Consider the following 19,352-nt stretch of genomic DNA (forward strand, 5'->3'; position numbering starts at 1 on the left):
AAAAGGGCTTAAAATGTGCGTAGCTCCGCGTGAATACGAGAGTTTTGGATGCAGACGCCTAAAACACGGATTTATGACATCTACTCAGACTTGCCGTTGGAAGTGGGTTCTTGAACGTGTGTTGCAGAGGGTGGTGTGAAGCTTCAGGCAGCTCTCTGGTCTTGGTATTGGTGGAGAGGTCTGATTGTTTAAGGGTGTGGACAGGTGTCTTTTATACAGATAACCAGTCCAAAGACATTAATACAGGTTACAAGTGAAAGATAGAGGAGCTTCTTAAGAAAAGAACCTACAGGTCTGTGAAGGACACGATTCTTATTTGTTTGTAGGAGCTAAATACTTTTTTATCCTTCTGTCTCAATGAACATTACAGACTGTTCACTTGTGGGACAACTTGTATAATGGTTGGCTGTGAAATACGTTTTTCCCCACTGCACATATTTTAACGCTAAACTGAAGTGAGCACTTACGTTTATAAAGGTCAATGTGCGTGTTCTGAGAATTTTACATGTAAGCGTAATGTTACAGTAAGAACATTCTTTCTCAGTTTGAGACTTTTACTCATATTCATATAAACCACCTAGGGACACCAGCAGAAACTTGTTGATTCCTGAATGTTTGTGAAGGTTTCTCTGTCATTCAGGTCAAGTTATCTCATGATTCTGTTCTTAGGGTAACTGGACTTTAAAAGTTTCTCTAAAAAACAAATCTGTGAATACTCAGATTCATTTATTCAAGGTTTATACTGTAGGAGGTTTGATCAAAACTACAAAATACAGCACAATATACTCCCAGAACAAACCGGGACAGCTCCCCATCACATCAGACTGATACATGGTATGATCTGGTATCTGCATTTAAAGGCAGCTGCACCATCGCTTCCTGAAGAGCACATGCAGATAACGAGCAATAGACACATCTACACAATACATACCTATGATAGTAATGTGTGCACTACGTCGAAAATCATTTGATTTAACGCAACAATAGAAATATGATAATAGATCAAGGCTGTCTTGATTGACGCGTTTAGGTATATGAAAATAAATGATATGGTGGATACTACTCTGGGATAGAAGGATCCAGCCATGATGGTCGGTTTGGTGTTGGTGGTGGATGTGTGGCTAGTGTGTGAGAGGACAAGTGTGACCAACCGTCCTCTGCGACGTGAAAGGTGCTCTTTATTGTTCCTAAGCATTGTCTATTTCTAAGCTTTGTCCACTTATGTCGTGGCTCTTCTATGAATCTATATGTGTTGCCAGGAAATCGATGATGTGTTGTCATCAGGATTTCAGCCAGCAAATGTTTCTTTTAAGATGTTGGTTTAGATTAGTTTCTTGACCTGTGTGGGCTGCATTGTCCCCCCCCCCCCTTTTTAGAAGCATCTGTATGTAGGGAAACACCCTGACTTTGAATAAAAACGAGGTGTCAGACAGAGCAAACTGAGAATTGCATGAGTGTGTTCCTGTCTGCTGTCTCTCTCGAGATAAGATTTCAAGTGAGTCCGTGCCCTTTCTTCCTGCTCAAATATAGTTGAGAAGTGTTGGTTTAGTTTAGACCCAACACAATCGAATCGTTATATATAAATAAATCGTTACACCCCTAATTAGTTGCTTTGTATTTTGCTATTTGTTCATGTATTGCAGGTCATATCGTCATCACACTTTTGATTACTAATATTGCACATCGCGAGTTGCTTTACATCGGGCAGCCCTAGTTTCCAGGTTTGAAATCAGCTGGGATGTCATGGATTGAAGATCCCTCTGACTTTCTCAGATTCACCTGGTGCCAAATAAAAGTTTAGAGGACTAAAATCTGAGTTCTTCAATGTTGGAAGAATGAACTTTGAAAAAGGGTGCACCACATTTCCGACATAAACCCAGATTCACTTTGACTTTCACACCTGTCGTAGCTAGCAGTTGTCATCGATGTTGTGTTGCGGGATACTTTGTACAGTAGAGGTGTCTCAACAGATCGAATTCCAGAAACGACGGAAATGGAGGCAGATGATTCCCCCCGACTTTGTGAGAACTGGCTTCTCCTCCACCAACCCCAGCAGTCCCAGTGTTATGGATCAGATGCTGGGCTGGGTGGCCAGACCGGAAGTGCTCCCCTCCCCCCTCAGTGCGCTTATGTAAACGTAGAAGCAGAGAAAAAGAGAGAGGAGAGCTATTTATAAACCCGGCAGTCTGCAGAAGGAGAAAGAATGAGCGAGTATGTTAGAGGAGGGAGACGGCTTCAGCATTATTGATAAAGGTTGTTGGCATTAAATGAAAATGTCAACCCTGGATCGGCACAAGGGTGGAGGGTGGGTGGGGGCACCGCTCTCTCAGCCACTCGTTATTTTAATGCTTAAATTACATCATTGTGTTCATGGCGTGTTAAAAACATTCTAAAAAGAGGAAGAAGAAGTTGGCCGGGCGATGATGCTCTGTTGTCTGTGTGAGATGAAGAAGAAGTCGCACAAGCTTCCCTGGATATATGTATATATATTTTTTTGCTCAGTCATCTTCCTTTGTGGTGCTGTTGTTGTTGTTTAGAGACACTTCCTGTCGATTTATACGGATGAGGTTAGCGGGAATGGTTTCTGTCCTTGGATGGTTTAACTTTAGTTGCCTTTTCTGTGGACGGGACAAAAAAAAAACCCTCTACGGAGCCTGATGAGTCTGCGTTTTTATCTGTAAAAATTTAAATTAAAAACAAATCAGAAAAAAACAACTATTTTTTTACGTTTTGTCCTCCATAAAGGCTCATGTTTGTAACTATTTTCGATAAAAACGAGCTTCAAGAAGTTGAAACCTCAAAAAGTAGTAGCTTGTTCAGAAATGTGTTTGTTTTGTACAATCACTTTGAGGTTATAGTTTCTTTAAGATTAAAAAAAGATAATAATTTCAGCCAATAACTGCTTAAGATAAAAATGCTTACATCTCATCTTTGTGGGAAAAAAAGAAAAGAATATTATTTCTCATAGATTCAAAACATGGTACATAACATAATACCTAATGAGTTCTTTTTTAATAAGCTACTCTTTTCCTTAGTTAGCTATTTTCAACTTATATAAAAATATTTACATGTACGATACATTTGGTCAGACATTTACTATCTGATTTTACAGTAATGACTTTTGCAAACATTATATAGATTTAGGGTTTGATTCCCAAGCACTGTAGCATAAATGTGTGTAAAAGTTGTTTAGACAATAACCTATGCTTCTTTCGACAAACAAAAATAGTTATATTTGACTTTAAATGTAAAATGATTGAAAAATCGTGTTTTGTTCAATAAAGAAATGCTTTACATCAATATTATGATGGTTACCTATTTAGAGGCTAGTTTGCTTTTTCTGTCACTCTTTAGTCAGCATCATTTAAAAAAGAAAATTGTGTTAAAATAAATGTTTAATTGAAAAATATCTTTTTTAGAGGAACATTGTTCATCTTAACGAAACTATAATAGATTATAGCATGTTATAATCTATTATAGTTTAATAGATTATAGCATGTTATAATCTATTATAGTTTAATAGATTATAGCATGTTATAATCTATTATAGTTTAAATTATAGCATTTTAAGATAACGTTTTTACTTTGCCAGCAGTTATAAAGCTAGAATACTTAAATGGACTTTATACAATGTATTTGCACTGGCATTTAGTTTTTTTTTTTAAGATAAGTACTAGATTTTTTTTTGATTACCGGTATTCTTTTTTTTTGTCAAATATTTTTACTCACTTTAAATAAATAAATGAAAAAAAGCCTAAAGAGTTTAAAAAAAACTCAAAACACACATAAAAATAAAAATTTTAATAATGATAATAATAATAATAATAATACACCTTTTTATCAATGTTTTTATCAATGACAATATATTAATTTAAAAAAGGAGAATATATTTTAAGTAAACCGTAACAGACTTTTATTTTTCAGTGTTTGTTTTTAATATACTGGGAGTTCATCGGCTTCCTTACGTTTTTATCAATATTGGAATAATCTGGATAAATAGGGGTTCCCTTTTACCTGGATGCTTAGGGAAAAGTTTAATTATTTGAGAAAGTGAGGAGGGAAATGTGCCCTAACAAGTAAACTTTATGACCGAGCTAATGTTTCCCAGTTGTGATTTTAGCTAAAGGGCTGTATTTGTTATCTGCTGGTTTTTGTTTTTGAGGCTGGGCAGTGGACACCCCTCATTTTACCTGCGTCTGCTCGGTGGTGTTCAGGCGAGGGCAGAAAATGGCTGAGACTCTGACTCATGTGAGCTGGGAGGGAACGAGGAGCTGATGTTGAGGCGAGATGAAGGGACGTGCAAACAGCAAAGTTGCTTTGATCTTATTAAAGTTGTGTTTGTCAGCTCGGAGGCAATTGCTTTAGGAAACTCCAGGTTCATGAGGAGGATTTGAATCTGCTCATTTTCAGTAAATAACCTGTATTTTATGCATGCATGTATGTAGGTATGTATGTATGTATGTTAGTATTTTTCCTGGATTCTTTTCCTTTGGCCCACTTATAGGTTTCCTCTTTTTACTCTGGTCTTTTTGGAAACATCATGTTTTTCTATCTTTTTCAAAAATCTATTTATCATGTTTGTTAGTGTTATATCATTTTTTTCCTTTTTGTTGTTTTAAAACGTAAATAATTTTGTAGCACTTTGTCCTTCATTAGTAGTTTTTCTTTAATTTGAGCATTTCAGTTTGTAAACATCTGAAGTTTTGCATGTATCTTCTTCATTTTTTGTAATAAATAGCTTTATTTTTATAGCTATATTCTTTCGTCCATCTTGCATTTTACTGCTGTTCTTTTTCTTGTCATTTTTCATGCCTTTCTTTCTCCTGCTGTTTTTTCTTTCTTTCTCAAAACCTACAATATGTTAATTGTTCTCTTTTGTCTTTTTTTTGTTGTTGTTGCCTTTTCTCTCTTCTCAGTGGTTTAGCTTTTTCTCCTCTGCTTTTTTCTAACCCACTTCATTCCCTGCATGGCTTTCTAAGTGTCTCTTTGTTGCTTTGCATGTTTCAACTCCTTTCCTATCGCTCTTTCTCTCCTGCCTTTCTTGTCATTCTTTCTTTTTTCCCTCTCACTCCGTCTCTCCCTCTTTCTGGCCTCTCTCCAGTAGCACAAGATTTGGAACCGATTGTCTATTTATAGCGCCTGTGGTTCTGTCACCATGACAACCAAACTGGAGGCCAGGGCGCCAGGGAGCTATTTTTGGAGCAGCGCTGTAATGTCAGACATAGCCTTCTCTCTCTTTTCTTCCCCCCCCCCCGTGTGTGTGTGTGTGTGTGTGTGTGTGTGTGTGTGTGTGTGTGTGTGTGTGTGTGTGTGTGCGCGCGAAGACGGATTGGCTGCTAAAGCTTTCAGCTCTGTCGGCTCACAGGCCGAAGCGTCAACGAACAAAGAAGCTGCAGAACTCCATGATCAGCTCCCCTCTGCAGACCGTACTGTCCATCCTCAGGCTCCAGGACCCTTCTCTGACTATTTTAGCTTTTATTTATTTTATTTTTTTTATGTAGGGTGGCTTAAAACCATTTTATTTATTCTGTTGTTTGGCTCAGGTTCTGAGACTGTTGCAGCTTGTAACACACTCTTAAATGTAAATTTAAAATATTTCCATTCTGAATATATCTATGTATTTGACTATTTTGAACATTTTAAAACTATAGCAATTATTTTCTTTAACTTTAACTATAAACAATATAAATTAAGCAGTTTTTGGCATTACAAAATTGTAAGAACCTCAATGTTTAGGACTCTTTTTTTAGTCTATTACATAACTATCTCTAATTTTTATCCTTTTAGTTTGACCAAACAAATGTGTGAATTTCATAAAAATCGCAAAATGTCAAGTAAATAAAACACGTTTTTGCTGAAGTATTTTTATCTCTTAAAAACGGTAAATAATTATTATAAAATACAGAATAAATACAAGATAACTTGAAGGCAAAATGTTAAAAAGTGAATTTAAGGACATTGAAAATAGCATTAAAAGTAAATTGAAGCTCCTCTGTTTCCTTTAAAAGTGTAATTTTGTGATTTTTTTTTTAATCAAAGCGGTCCTCTGCAGAGGCAAAGAGCTGGACTTTTTAGATACTTTGCCGGCTGATCTGTTTGTGCGCGTTCGCCCGCCTGTGTGTCATACAGCCGAATACAAGAACTGCTTGGATGCAGAGCAAAACTTTCCAGATGTTTTGTGTAGGCGCTCCGTGGAATCACAAACCCCGAGAGACGTTTAAAAGTCAAAAAGCATGCTTACGGGGGGGGGAAAAAAGAGTCTAAAATGATCGCAGGTGATAAATCCTGACTGTTTCTTTCTTTCAATATTTTAAATTAAGGCAATGAAAAGTATCCTATGGAAAAATGTTTATTTAAATGATAATTTTCATGGTCTTAGTGGTTAAACAAGTTAAAAAAAAGTATTTAGAGTATTTGGAATTGTTTTATGTGCAAACTCGAAAAGTCAAAACATTTACTCAAAGTCGCTTAATCCCATGTTGAGCAGAAGATCCACACAAGCCCATAATCTGAGTAATCCTTTGTCCTAATACTATAACAACTTTAACACGATGCTTGTATTACAGGGCTGTTATAGGTTGATCAGCTGTTGCTTCTTTTGAAATATTTGCACTTTTGGGATCTTAGTTTATGGAAAGAAATATTTATTCCACATTCACTGGATGTTTTAATATTTTTACAGCAGCCTATTCAAAGTGAAAATCATCAAGAGTTTCTAAAAAAATCTAAAAAGTAGTTTTGTATTTCTTTATTTATAATCTTTTACATTTCTATTAATCAAATTTCAATGTCTAAGTGTAAGAAAGTCTTTAAAAGGTTTCTCCTTTCTATTCTATGTAAATATTCTTCCAACTTATTTTTTCATTTATATTAGGTCATTGTTAACATCAAAATAAAACTGTTAAAGCATTTTTTTAAAGATTTAGATCATAATAAGCAATTTTGACAGGGAATTATTTATCATAAGTGGGAAGAACTTATTAATGAAAAAAAGTTCTTTGATTTGATAGATTTACTTTATTATCATCGTTCGTTGTACAACGGACGATGATAATAAAGCAAATCTAATCTAATCTATTTCAAATTGAAACAATAAAAGTACTTTTTATCATCAATAAATTCTTCCCAATTATGACAAACAATTCAGATCTTAAAGATAAACCCCTCTGCTTAGAGTCTAATAATAGTAGAAAACCTAAATTAGGAAAAATGGAACATTTATAGCCATTTTTACATACTAGATTTATTTTTAGTGTTTTCTGTGATTCTCCTCCCTACCTACAAATCAGCAAAAACCATGGAAAACATGTAGCCCTTTATCTTTTTGTATATAATCTTCTTTTTTTTGTCTTGTGTGTTTTTCCCCGTTGAAGTCAGGCCGTCTGTTGGCCCAGAATAACCCTGGCAGGTTAAACTCGGCTCCCCGCAACCCCGCGGACCTCTCTGTTACTGGGGCAGCTACTATTATTCTGTTTGACGGTTATAATTGGCCCTTCTCCTATTAATAGGGAGAACTGCTAAAAATGGTGCCGTGTGTTTGCGCTGGGTGTGTCAGCGCCTCAGACCGGAGTTTGGCCTTCGGTGGCAGCCATGTTCAGCGTGTGAGCGCTGGGGCTGCATGGGTTTCGGCGCCTGTCACATGCAGATTATTTATATTTTTGGGAGCTTTGCGCGGGGAATGTTGAGGGAGGACAAAGTTAGAGGCTGGCCGGGTGTGCGCAGTGGAAGTGAGGTGGTTTGGCTCCGAGCGGCTCTCCTCGGAGTGCTGTGGGTGTGCTGGCACAGCAAAGGCTCTATGGCGTGGGAACAGCTGAGCCACTTGAACCCTGCAGAGAGCTAATGGTACCTTACCGGTTTGCTGCTTAATAGCCTCCATGTGTGTTTAATATGAGTATCTGTCTCAGTTTGCATTGATGCAGAGCAATTTGCTTTCTGTTTTCCTTATTTTTCCGCCTCGCGCTTGCAGTCTTCTTCCGTCAGACCTGCAAGCTGTCGACCTCGGCAATCCTGAACCCCCCACCTGCTCTTTTCAGTGTGTTACCTTCAGTCCTCTTGTCACATTTCACCCCGGCTTGCCACATTCCTAGTTATCTCAGAAGAGGGAGCGGGCGGCTACATACCTGTTCTCAAGAGGCAGCTTCAAACAGGCATCCTGTCATTCCTGTTGTAAGAACGGAGGGCAAACAGTCAGCCGTCGACGGCAACCACAGGACTCTGATCTGGCAGGAATGGGAAATGAACACATCGGCCTTTGTAGCCTTCCTTTATTTATTGATTCAAGTCCCTCAGCAGACACATTTTCTGTCAAATCTAGCTCTTATTTCCATTGGCATGTACAGTACTTTGTGCAAGTCAAGAGTGTTGAGGCCTGAAAACATTAAATACAAGGCGCGCACATTTAATCAATTGTTCCCATTAAAATCGGTCCAAAAGTTAGACTTTTTGTAACAGAAAATGGATGTTGGGAAGTTTCCTCATAATATCGCTAAATGGAGAAAAAGGAGAATAAAGTGTTCTGAAGTAAGTCATTTTTCTGGACCGTCCTGAAGCTTTTCTAGTTTTCCACCGAAAATCAATGTCAGTTTATGGTTTTATTATTGTATTATTAATTCTATCTATGAAATTGGACTCTTTTGGCATTTTTTTGTTGTTGACATTTAGGTAAATGCTGGAAGACAAGATCCCGACAGGTTTTCCTGTTTTTATTCTGTTTTAAGTACATGTTGTTCCCTTAAAAAAAGGGTCATTTGGTCCCCCATGCTAAAGGAGGGATGTTGAATGGATAGAAGTAGAAACAAGTTGATCGAAGTTCAGACAGACTCAGCAGGTGACTCTCAAACCCTCATCCTTTCTGGAGAACTCCATCCCTGGATTCAGCAGAACCATAAATATGCACTGGGTGGGCATAGATTTGAATGTATTGGAGCCCCCCACCCCCCACCAACTCACCTACACACACACACACACACACACACACACACACACACACACACAGAGGCACATGCAGACAAAGACAACACACTTTCCTCCTGTGCAAGTACTACTACAGCGGCTCCATTGACGAGGCTCCTCTGGTCTGACAGAGCAAACGGCTGCTGATGACTCAGACTGGCTGCCTCTGATCTCACATAGAATTAAAACACGCTCCCTCTTGTGGCCATTCCAGGTGCCCTGTCCCCGTTATTACATCCATTCTATGCTAAATGCAGAGTTTGTTGCTTAACTACATCTAGAGGAAACCATTCCAAATGTTTTTATAGAAGTTATATGTGTTTATTGCAAACTTTAAATAAAAAAAATAAAAAACATTCTGTAAACTGTTCAGTTAAGGCCGCTGTGATCTGAACTGTGTGTTCTGTTTGCAGCTTTTTAGACAGAATTGATGTGGTCAGACAAAACGACTACACGCCCACGGATCAGGTGAGGCTCTCAACACACACTCAACAAAAGCTATTTTAACCTTAATGTTTCTTTCACTCGCTCCATACAAGGAAAACTAAATGTATGATGGGACACATGCAGAAAACGTGTCTGGTAAGCAGGGGTGCACGCCAGTGGTTTAAAAAAACAAAACAAAGCACGACAGATGAAAAGTTGCAGCGTTTAAGACTGTTTTTATTTAGAGTGTCAAAGATGTTAAAAGAAGCAAACTCCATCAAGCAATTATTCAGGTGTCCACTCTCATAGAAATGTAAGACGGAGATCTGCCCACTTCAAACAAATGGAGATACGATTGTTAAATATTTAAAAAGCATTCAGTTCTGACAACTGTAGTTCATTTTCTGACAGTTAAACAAGTCATGTCATTTAAAAATGATTGCGACAAAAGAACAAGCATGAGAAATGTCATCTCCCACAGTTCTAAGCAAACCCATCTAGAATGGTGTCATTGGTTCTGGACCATAATCATTCAGTGACAGAAGAACACGGCCTGTGACCGGTTCTTTGTGATGGAGGCAGCAGCAGGAAAGTCCTGTGCCATCATCTGCAATAAGTACATCCGTGCTCAAAATGAGCGCCTTTTTTGTATTTGTCAGCATGGAAAGAGTTTTTACAGTCTACATTAACTTCAAAACGCTCCTAAAGTAGAAGTAGGAGAAAGGATCCAAACCCTGTCGTCCATGCTGAGCCGCATGCTGAGCCAGAGGAGACTCTTCAACAACATCCTCCTAAACGTGGCAACATCTGCTTCCCTTAAACCTTCCTGCAAAGACAGCCTTTTGTTTTAGTCCACTTGTCACTCATGTCATGAGATGGATAAGTTCTCACACTTTATACACACAGGAAGCCTGTGGTACCTGAAAGTGTCCACAGATGTTCGCATCTGACCTCGCTGATGGACCTGAGCCACATAAGAAAAAAAAGGGACATTTATTAAACCACCACATCAAAAAAATGACATAGTGCAGATAGTTAAGGAGCCATGTTGGAATAATAACAAACTGAAATGATCACTTGGAGTCATAGCTTCATCACATTGTCTCACAGTTTTGCTCTCTCTTTCCTTCTCCACTTCAGGACCTCTTGAGATGCAGAGTACTGACATCTGGGATCTTCGAGACGAAATTTCAAATAGACAAAGTTAATTTCCAGTAAGTAGTAACTTAGTTGGAAGTTTTCTTGTCAGAAAATATTAATTATTTCTCCATTATCATGAAATACCGTTTGGCTCCTCAGACATTTTGTCATTCCTTTGAAATCCTTTCTGCCTTTGCGTGTTTCTGCAGTATGTTTGATGTTGGAGGTCAGAGAGACGAACGTCGAAAATGGATCCAGTGTTTTAACGGTTGGATGTTGCTTTACTTTAGTAACTGAAAGCATGTGAACAGGAGCTTGTGGTTTGTTTGCTGTGCTGATCCTTTTTTTTCCTGCTTTTTCTTGGTGGTACAGATGTGACGGCGATCATCTTTGTGGTGGCGAGTAGCAGCTACAACATGGTGATCAGAGAAGACAATCAGACAAACAGACTACAGGAAGCCCTCAATCTTTTCAAGAACATTTGGAACAACAGGTCAGTATTATTTTAGTTTTTTTTGTTGTTGTTTAAGTTCATGTTCTTCAGATGGTACCTTTGACTACTTTTAAATGATAATTAACATTAAGCATAAGGGACTGGGCTGAAGCACATGCCTATCAAAGCCCTTTTTTATTTTTTTATTTTGAAAGAATTGTTTTTTTAATTCAATTTTATTTATATAGCCCAATATTACACCAATAGTCATTTCAATGGGGTTTATATAGTGGTCTTAGAATCCAATAGATATGACTAAACTAAACTAAACTGGGCATCCCTGCCCTTAAACCATCCTTCTTGGTAAGGAAAAACTCCTTTAAAAGACTATAAATTAAGACAACTTTTGTGCTGTTGACACAAAAACTTAAATATTCAAAATGTGGGGAAAGTTGATTAAATATAAATGTCCTTAATTCCAAGTTTCTCTGCTCTGTTCTTTATAAAGAAACTGAAGCATAGAATTGGTATAAAAAAACATTTAAGATTCACATTTTCAGGTTATACTGCTTTTTTTTTGTGTCTAATTGTGTTATTAGTTCCCATTTTGAAACAATTTTTTACCAAGTGAAAATCTAAATGTATTTTGAACAATTATTGGCCTAAAAAGTCCAGAAATTCTCATTATCATAATCCTACAAGTCAGAATCATGCATACCTTAAAATACTTGATCAAAATAAAAGTTTGTTCCTTTTTACCACCAGGATATCAGGTTTACAGCTAAACATAACCCGGAAAAATACACAACAAACTCACCTAGCAAGCTAAAGCAGTGTTGAAAAAGGAATATAGTTTTATTTTGAACCAACTTTAGCTGCAATGGTAAGAATATTGAATAAGCGTGACTTTTTAAAAAAGGATTTCAGAACAATGAATCCTCTTTCTCCAAGCCGAACATACTACCATCTCATACATGTCCTATAAATTAATTCAGGAATTTAAAATCCATGGGGTATTCAACAGATTTGTTTGTTCAAATCTGTGTGAAGTTTTTCATCTGGTGCTTGTTTTAAGACGTAGATCGGCGGTTAAAGACACTTGAGCTCATTGATCTCTGTCTGTAGGTGGCTACGGACCATTTCTGTAATCCTTTTCCTGAACAAACAAGACTTACTAGCAGAGAAGGTGTTGGCGGGGAAGTCCAAAATTGAGGAGTATTTTCCAGAGTTTTCACGATACACTACACCTGACGATGGTAAGACCAACTCCACTCCAGAAACTTTTCCAGAGTAAGACGTTCATTTCAGGATCAGATTACAATTTATGTTATTAACTACAAAAACAATCCTGTGTTTTTCATCTTTGCTTTTTTACATGTTTTTTTTTCCTACCATGTAACCATTTATTTCTGTTGAGTTGTTTTCCCCCCAAAATTCAATTATTACTATTTGCAGACATCACTCAAAAAGAAAAGAAAATTATAATTTTATTTTCATTATGTATTTAAAAAAAATCGAGAGAAGCCAGATGAGGTGGCTCGGGATCTAGTCCGAATGCCTCCTGGACGCCTCCCTGGGGAGGTGTTCTGGGCATGTCCCACTGGGTGGAGGCCCCGGGGAGGACCCAGGACACGCTGGAGAGACTACGTCTCTCCCCTGGCCTGGGGAACGCCTCGGGGTCTCCACAGAGGAGCTGGAGGAAGTGGGCGGGAAGATGGAAGTCTGGGCATCTTTTCTTAGACAATGCCCGCAACCCGGTCCATGATAAGCGGAGGAAGATGGATGGATGGAGGGATTTAAAAAAACAACAACTTTGTTTCAATGACTTCAATGATTGTTTGTCAGCGAAAATTAATTTTTGTTTTGTTCGTGTCCAACAGCAATACCAGAACCAGGAGAGGACCCACGAGTTACCAGGGCCAAGTACTTCATACGGGATGAGTTTCTGGTGTGTACAAAGATCAAATCCCAGCAGGTAAAGCTTCTCTTACCTGTTTGGATTTGATCAGGTTCCTATTTTCATTTTTGACTTAATAAAAACCCTAACTTTTCCAACGGGTAGCTTTGCTCTTCCTCCACTTGTCTCTGAAAGTTCTACTTTAGATTTTTAACCTAAAAGCTTTGTACTAACAAAAGATTTTGAATTTTACTTTTCTCTTTTCTGATTTTCTTTGGCTCTCTTTATGTTTTTACTAAGTAAATGTAGAAATGTAGAGATTTAATGTAGAAATAACCACAGATTTGGTATTTGTTGATGGAGATTCACCATGTCTTTCTTTTTTACCATGAGTGGCATGTTGACTCTGTTTTTTTAGCTTGTTGCTTTAATGCTTTTTATTTGTAGTTTTATTTTTAACTCTTTAGCTCACTGACCCCACACAAGTGAAACTAACTCCCAGCATTAATAAAAAATAAACACTAAACTCGTCTACATCCTCCAATTAAAGAGAATCTTTTTTTGTTCAAACATGATCAGGCTTGAAGTCAAAATGACAGACAGACAGACAGACAGACAGACAGACAGACAGACAGACAGACAGACAGACAGACAGACAGACAGACAGACAGACAGACAAGAATACGCAGCTGTTGTTTTTTCTCCTACTGGACTGATTTAGCAACCGATTTTTCAAAGTAAAAAATTTTTCTGAATAAAAGATGGTTCCGACTAATAATAAAAGGAGTAAAAGTTGGAATATTTCTTCGGGTACATCGTAGACCAGGGGATGACAATTGTTTTAACTGGCGGGCCACATTGGGTCCTAAAATTCGATAGAAGGGCCAGACCAGGAGCAGATGCGTGGAGTCAGAATGATATAACATGGAATGTAGATGAAACATTTGGATTGAAAATTATATTCTAAAACAGAATATTCTTTTTTGTTTTAGTTTAAAACTTTTGTTCCCATTTTAGATCTCTTTTTTATTGTGAAGCCCTTTGGTACCTTCAAGGAGTTGGAAAGTGCTGTATGAATAAAGTTTCATTCATTAATTATCCTATTAATAAAATAAATAACACTATTTATGAAATAAAACAATGACCAAATAACACTCTCTATGATTTTCAGAGACAAAAATTCCAGAAAAAAATGCTGATACATTTACAAATGTATCCAAAAGATCCTAGACTATCATCTAGTGTTTCATAGTAATACTGCAGAATGCTGCATACAAAAGTAGACATGGACACATGTCCTTTTATGCATAAATAAACTGAATGTAAAAAAAATCTTCACAGATATCACAAATTTACAGTTTGGGCTCGTTAAGAAAGCAGTGTTGTGTAAACAAATCTTGACCAGGTTTTATCTTTTTTTTCAGAGGATCAGCACAGCCAGTGGGGATGGAAGACACTACTGTTACCCTCATTTCACCTGCGCAGTCGACACGGAAAACATCCGGCGTGTCTTCAATGACTGTCGGGACATCATACAGAGAATGCACCTACGGCAGTACGAGCTCTTGTGATGTGTCCTGCTGATGTACCCACCGATCAAGCAGAAGCCCCTCTACCGTGACTGGTTGACCCACTTCACCCTCCAGTTCTACCATGTCACCGCAACACGAGGAAGCAAGAGACCAGCCGCTCTCCTCTCAAACACAAATACAGCTTTCCCTGCAACACAACGTCGAACAAAGAGTAAAGAGGAAACTTGCTTTTCTGTCTTAGTTTGAGCAACAACAACAGTCTGTTTGGACTGACACTGACCCAGTGAGAGGGGTTTCGACTGGAATCTTCAGTGTGGAGGAAATATACACTCGCAAAAATACTGTGGAATAGGACTGCCGGACCTCTGCATATCTTTTACTAAAGCAGTCGTAAACACCATCATTTTTAAACCACTTCCCCACTATAACAGTTTTTAGAGGGACAGTACAATATTTTCTGAGAGAGAGAGATGTCTTGTTTTTTTTTGTTGTTTTCCTTTAGAAAAGGCACAAACAACGGACATGCTGGGTGGTACACCGCAACAAAGAGGGCTGTTGTTCCTGGTTACAAACAAAGAGACTAGTTCACTAAGGGACTGTGGACGTTTGCGCGCCTGCGTTAAGTCGCATGGCTCTTAAGGAAAACCAGTCAAGGCTTAACTGCAGATATTACCAACATTTAAAAAAAAAGGAAAATATCAAACAAATGCATTGATTCATGCTCACCAGTGAACTACATGCAGTGCAAAAAAATTTAATCTATCTATCTCTCTATCTATCTATATATATATATATAAACATATATGTGTATATATATATATAGATATATATATACATATATATATATATATATACACACATGTATAAATTATATATTCCTGTTATGATGCAGTTCAACTTTTATGTTTTTGTTAGTTTTTATCTCATGTTGTTTGTCAATGTACACTGTGTGATCTGCCTTTGTGCACCATTTATACTCCACTTTAACACACTCATGCTTACAAATAACTAAAGATGCTCATCCCCGCCCTCCTCCCAGCTGTCTGTCCGCAAGCCGACATATGAAAAATAAGTGTACGTTTTTTTTTTCATTTAACACAATAAATAAAAGCTTAGCAAAAAGAGGAAGCATGAAGTCAAAGACAAACCGACTGAATGCAGCGTTTTGAGCAGAAACACCAACACAGATACTCCAGCCCTCATCACATCGGTCCCGTCTGTCCTTACCTTGTGTCTTTGTCTCCCACTTCTCCCACTCACAACCTCCTTCCCTGGCTTTGAGTATGTCTCTTTCTTTTACTGCTGGACTATTATTCTTGTACAGACTGTAAAATGTATTATTTTGTACAACTTTACTGAAAAGAAAAAAAACTTGTAGAAGATCCTTGTGCCTTGATCATGACTGTACTTGTAAAAAAAAAAGAAAAAGGAGCTAATTTGCGAGTTATGATTCACTGTGCTGTACAGCTGGACGGAGGACGGTCAGACCCTCTACCACAAGCCCAGAGGAGCGTCCAGTCGGGTCGGGTCAGGTCGGGCAGGGGGTTTTGTCTGTTGCTTGGTTACCAGTTTTCACACATTTGTTAGTTTTTTGAATAACTCCTTTTGCTTTGACTCTACCCTGATTTTTATAATTTTTTTTAATGCCACCTTGATACTGTGAAGTCAAATATACAAACACCCATTTTTAGGTTATGCACATAATTGCAACCAGATTTTCTTTGTTTCCTGCCTCAAATGTTTTTAAAGGTGGCAGTTCTGGGTGCAAAGTGGTGGGTGTTAAGGCATCTTTATTATTGAGCTTAAACTCTTTTATCAGAGCCAAACATCCAGTTGCAAAACAAAGTTTTTTTTACATAAACCAAATTATTTTTGTTTACAAAGAGAAAATTATTGTGTTAGTGTTTCTTTGCAGACCCATTGGACCGTCTGCATCAGCACTGCTAGAGACATTACATATGCTACATATGCTACAATATAAACTTATTAAATGCCTTTTAGAGCTAATTTAACTCAGTGGTTTGGATACTTCCAAGTATTTTCATATCATAATTTAGACAATTTTTACATTGATTATCATAAGTATTCAGTTCCTGGGAGCAAAAAGCTTCCCAAAAGCAAATGATGCACTTTTTTTTATAAAAAGAAAAAACATATAGAAACAAACTAAGATTGCATTTTAATCATCACACACCTTGTTTTCCAGCTGACCATGTTCAAAAATGCAGCTTTTTTGTTTTTTTTCCAGCTAAACAAATAAATCATCATCAGGTCTGTTTTGACACCTGTCGATTACAGCTTTTGTCTTTGAGGCTTTACCAAGGACATATGCGGTGCCTTTCCCACAGATTTGTGTTTTAGGAAACAACTTCTGCCCTGTGCAGAATGTTGAACTAAATATTTCTGTCTGCAGCCCTCCATTTTTGCTTGAAAATGGTTTTTTTTCTCTCGTGTTTGTACAGGACACTGCACTCAGAAATTTTCTTTAAAAATCTTATGGTAAATACAGAAACAGTGGGATTTACAGCCGACTCACTACAGAGCTGCACTATCCAAGCAATAATATGTTTGTAATTCTTCTCTCAGCAATAGTACGTTCTGTTTCCTCCAAAACACACACTATTTTGTTGTAAAATGTTATTTGACAAGTGGATAATCTTCAGGTTCTGCACAGTTTAATGTGTCAAATGCATTAAAGGTTACAAACAATAGCTTTGATTTAACAGTGCACTTAGAGGTTGCTAGCTCTAAATTCACTGTATAAATGATAGAATTGGGCTGAAATGAGTAATGTTGCTATTCAGATTAAAAATAGACAAGTCATTTTTTAAAATAATATTTAAAAAATGTTTTACTGTTGAAACTGTAGGATTGGGTAATGAATCACGCTTTTTTTTTGGTTAGTTTTTTTTTTTTATTGCATCGCGACTTTATGTACTGATGCTGATTCCTATGCTGGAATGTGATACTATAGGACGATTGTTTCATATGCCGTGCAACTTAAAGACTTTGTTGTTCCTGAAGAGCTACATTGAGCTTGCCTTACATACACAGCAAAAATATGATCATTGTTTGAGTTCCTAAGTAACCTAAATTTTCAAGTAATCCGGGATAATCTGATGTATTTTTTTAATCTGGTAGGGTAGTTATCTGATTTTAGATTTCCTTACAATAATAGTTTATCGTGTTCAGTCACATTTACAAATATGTATGGAAAAATTGCAGACCTAAATACAATGCAAGACAGCTTTAAAACCATGAGAATGGCCAAGTGGTTAAAAATAACTCCAGAAAGTTTAAACCTTAAGTAACTACATAGGCCTACACATAAATTTGAAAAAATCTGCAGTGGGCTCAACCATTTAACTTCTTCTTTTGTGAAAATTCTGGGTATGTAAATATGCAAGAACAGTTTAAAAAATATTTTCCAGTTGATTGTTCTGCTAAAGAATCTACACTGACCAAAAATATAAACGCAACACTTTTGTTATTGCTCCCATTTTTTATGGTATGAACTCAAAGATGTGAAACATTTTCCACATACACAAAACATACACAATGCCACAGATGTCGCAAGTTTGGAGGGAGCGTGCAATTGGCATGCTGATAGCAGGAATGTCTACCAGAGCTGTTGCTAGGGAATTGAATGTCCATTTCTCCACCATAAGCCGTCTCCAAAGGTGTTTCCGAGAATTTGGCAGCGCATCCAACCGGCCTCACAACCGCAGACCACGTGTAACCACACCAGCCCAAGACCTCCACATCCAGCATGTCCACCTCCAAGATCGTCTGAGACCAGCCACTCGGACAGCTGCTGTCGATTATGCAATCGGTTTGCATAAGCTAAGCTCATCTGCATGCTCGTCGTCCTCATCGAGGTCTCGACCTCACTCCAGTTCGTCGTCGTAACCGACTTGAGTGGGCAAATGCTCACATGCGATGGCGTCTGGCACGTTGGAGAGGTGTTCTCTTCACGGATGAATCCTGGTTTACACTGTTCAGGGCAGATGGCAGACAGCGTGTGTGGAGTCGTGTGGGTGAGCGGTTTTCTGATGTCAATGTTGTGGATCGAGTAGCCCATGGTGGTGGTGGGGTTATGGTATGGGCAGGCATATGTTATGGGCGAAGAACACAGGTGCATTTCATTGCATTGCATTTTGAATGCACAGAGATACCGTGACGAGATGATGGGGCCCATTGTTGTGCCGTACATCCAACATCACCTCATGTTGCAGCATGATAATGCACAGCCCCATGTTGCAAGGATCTGTACACAATTCTTGGAAGCTGAAAACATCCCAGTTCTTGCATGGCCAGCATACTCACCGGACATGTCACCCATTGAGCAGGTTTGGGATGCTCTGGATCAGCGAATACGACAGCGTGTTCCAGTTCCCGCCAATATCCAGCAACTTCGCACAGCCATTGAAGAAGAGTGGACCAACATTCCACAGGCCACAATAGACAACCTGATCAACTCTATGCGAAGGAGATGTATCACACTTCATGAGGCAAATGGTGGTCACACCAAATACTGACTGGGTCCCCTGACCCCCTCAATAAAACAAAACTGAAGATTTCAGAGTGGCCTTTTCTTGTGGCCAGTCTAAGGCACACCTGTGCAATTTTCATGCTGTCTAATCAGCATCTTGATATGGCACACCTGCGAGGTGGGATGGATTGTCTTGGTAAAGGAGAAGTGCTCACTATCACAGATTTAGACAGATTTGTGAACAATATTTCAGAGAACTGGTTATTTTGTGTATGTGGAAAATGTTTCACATCTTTGAGTTCATACCATAAAAAATGGGAGCAATAACAACATTGTTGCGTTTATATTTTTGGTCAGTGTATAAAGATTACTCACTGTAATATTTGAAAGACGAGTTGTAATAATGTCCTCCCCTCCACTAGGGGGAGCGAGAGTTAGAAAACAACAACCAAATACCCACATGGCTCGAACCAGGCCGGA

The 19,352-nt window shown here is 38.1% G+C and overlaps 1 protein-coding gene and 1 long non-coding RNA gene across 3 annotated transcripts in view; one reads left to right on the forward strand and one right to left on the reverse strand.

The window, feature by feature from the left end:
* LOC101166373 (guanine nucleotide-binding protein G(s) subunit alpha) overlaps positions 1 to 15,816 on the forward strand; it is a 30,164-nt gene extending 14,348 nt beyond the window's left edge. The window contains exons 6-12 of one of the 2 annotated variants that reach the window (XM_011474905.3): positions 9,366 to 9,420; positions 10,519 to 10,592; positions 10,728 to 10,786; positions 10,891 to 11,011; positions 12,077 to 12,207; positions 12,832 to 12,926; positions 14,273 to 15,816. In XM_011474905.3, the coding sequence (XP_011473207.1) occupies positions 9,366 to 9,420; positions 10,519 to 10,592; positions 10,728 to 10,786; positions 10,891 to 11,011; positions 12,077 to 12,207; positions 12,832 to 12,926; positions 14,273 to 14,419 (682 nt within the window). In that variant the 3' untranslated portion in view covers positions 14,420 to 15,816. The remainder of the gene's footprint in view (positions 1 to 9,365; positions 9,421 to 10,518; positions 10,593 to 10,727; positions 10,787 to 10,890; positions 11,012 to 12,076; positions 12,208 to 12,831; positions 12,927 to 14,272) is intronic. The other variant, XM_004068697.4, reaches the window with a different exon arrangement.
* Positions 9,630 to 10,782, reverse strand: LOC110015116. Its single transcript, XR_002290201.2, has 4 exons — positions 10,663 to 10,782; positions 10,487 to 10,553; positions 10,299 to 10,342; positions 9,630 to 10,204 (listed from the first exon to the last, which is right to left on the reverse strand). It is a non-coding gene; the product is annotated as an uncharacterized LOC110015116 (long non-coding RNA).
* Positions 15,817 to 19,352: the final 3,536 nt, after the last annotated feature.

The sequence above is a fragment of the Oryzias latipes genome, chromosome 5, assembly GCF_002234675.1.
Source record: "Oryzias latipes chromosome 5, ASM223467v1".
Taxonomy (NCBI): domain Eukaryota; kingdom Metazoa; phylum Chordata; class Actinopteri; order Beloniformes; family Adrianichthyidae; genus Oryzias; species Oryzias latipes.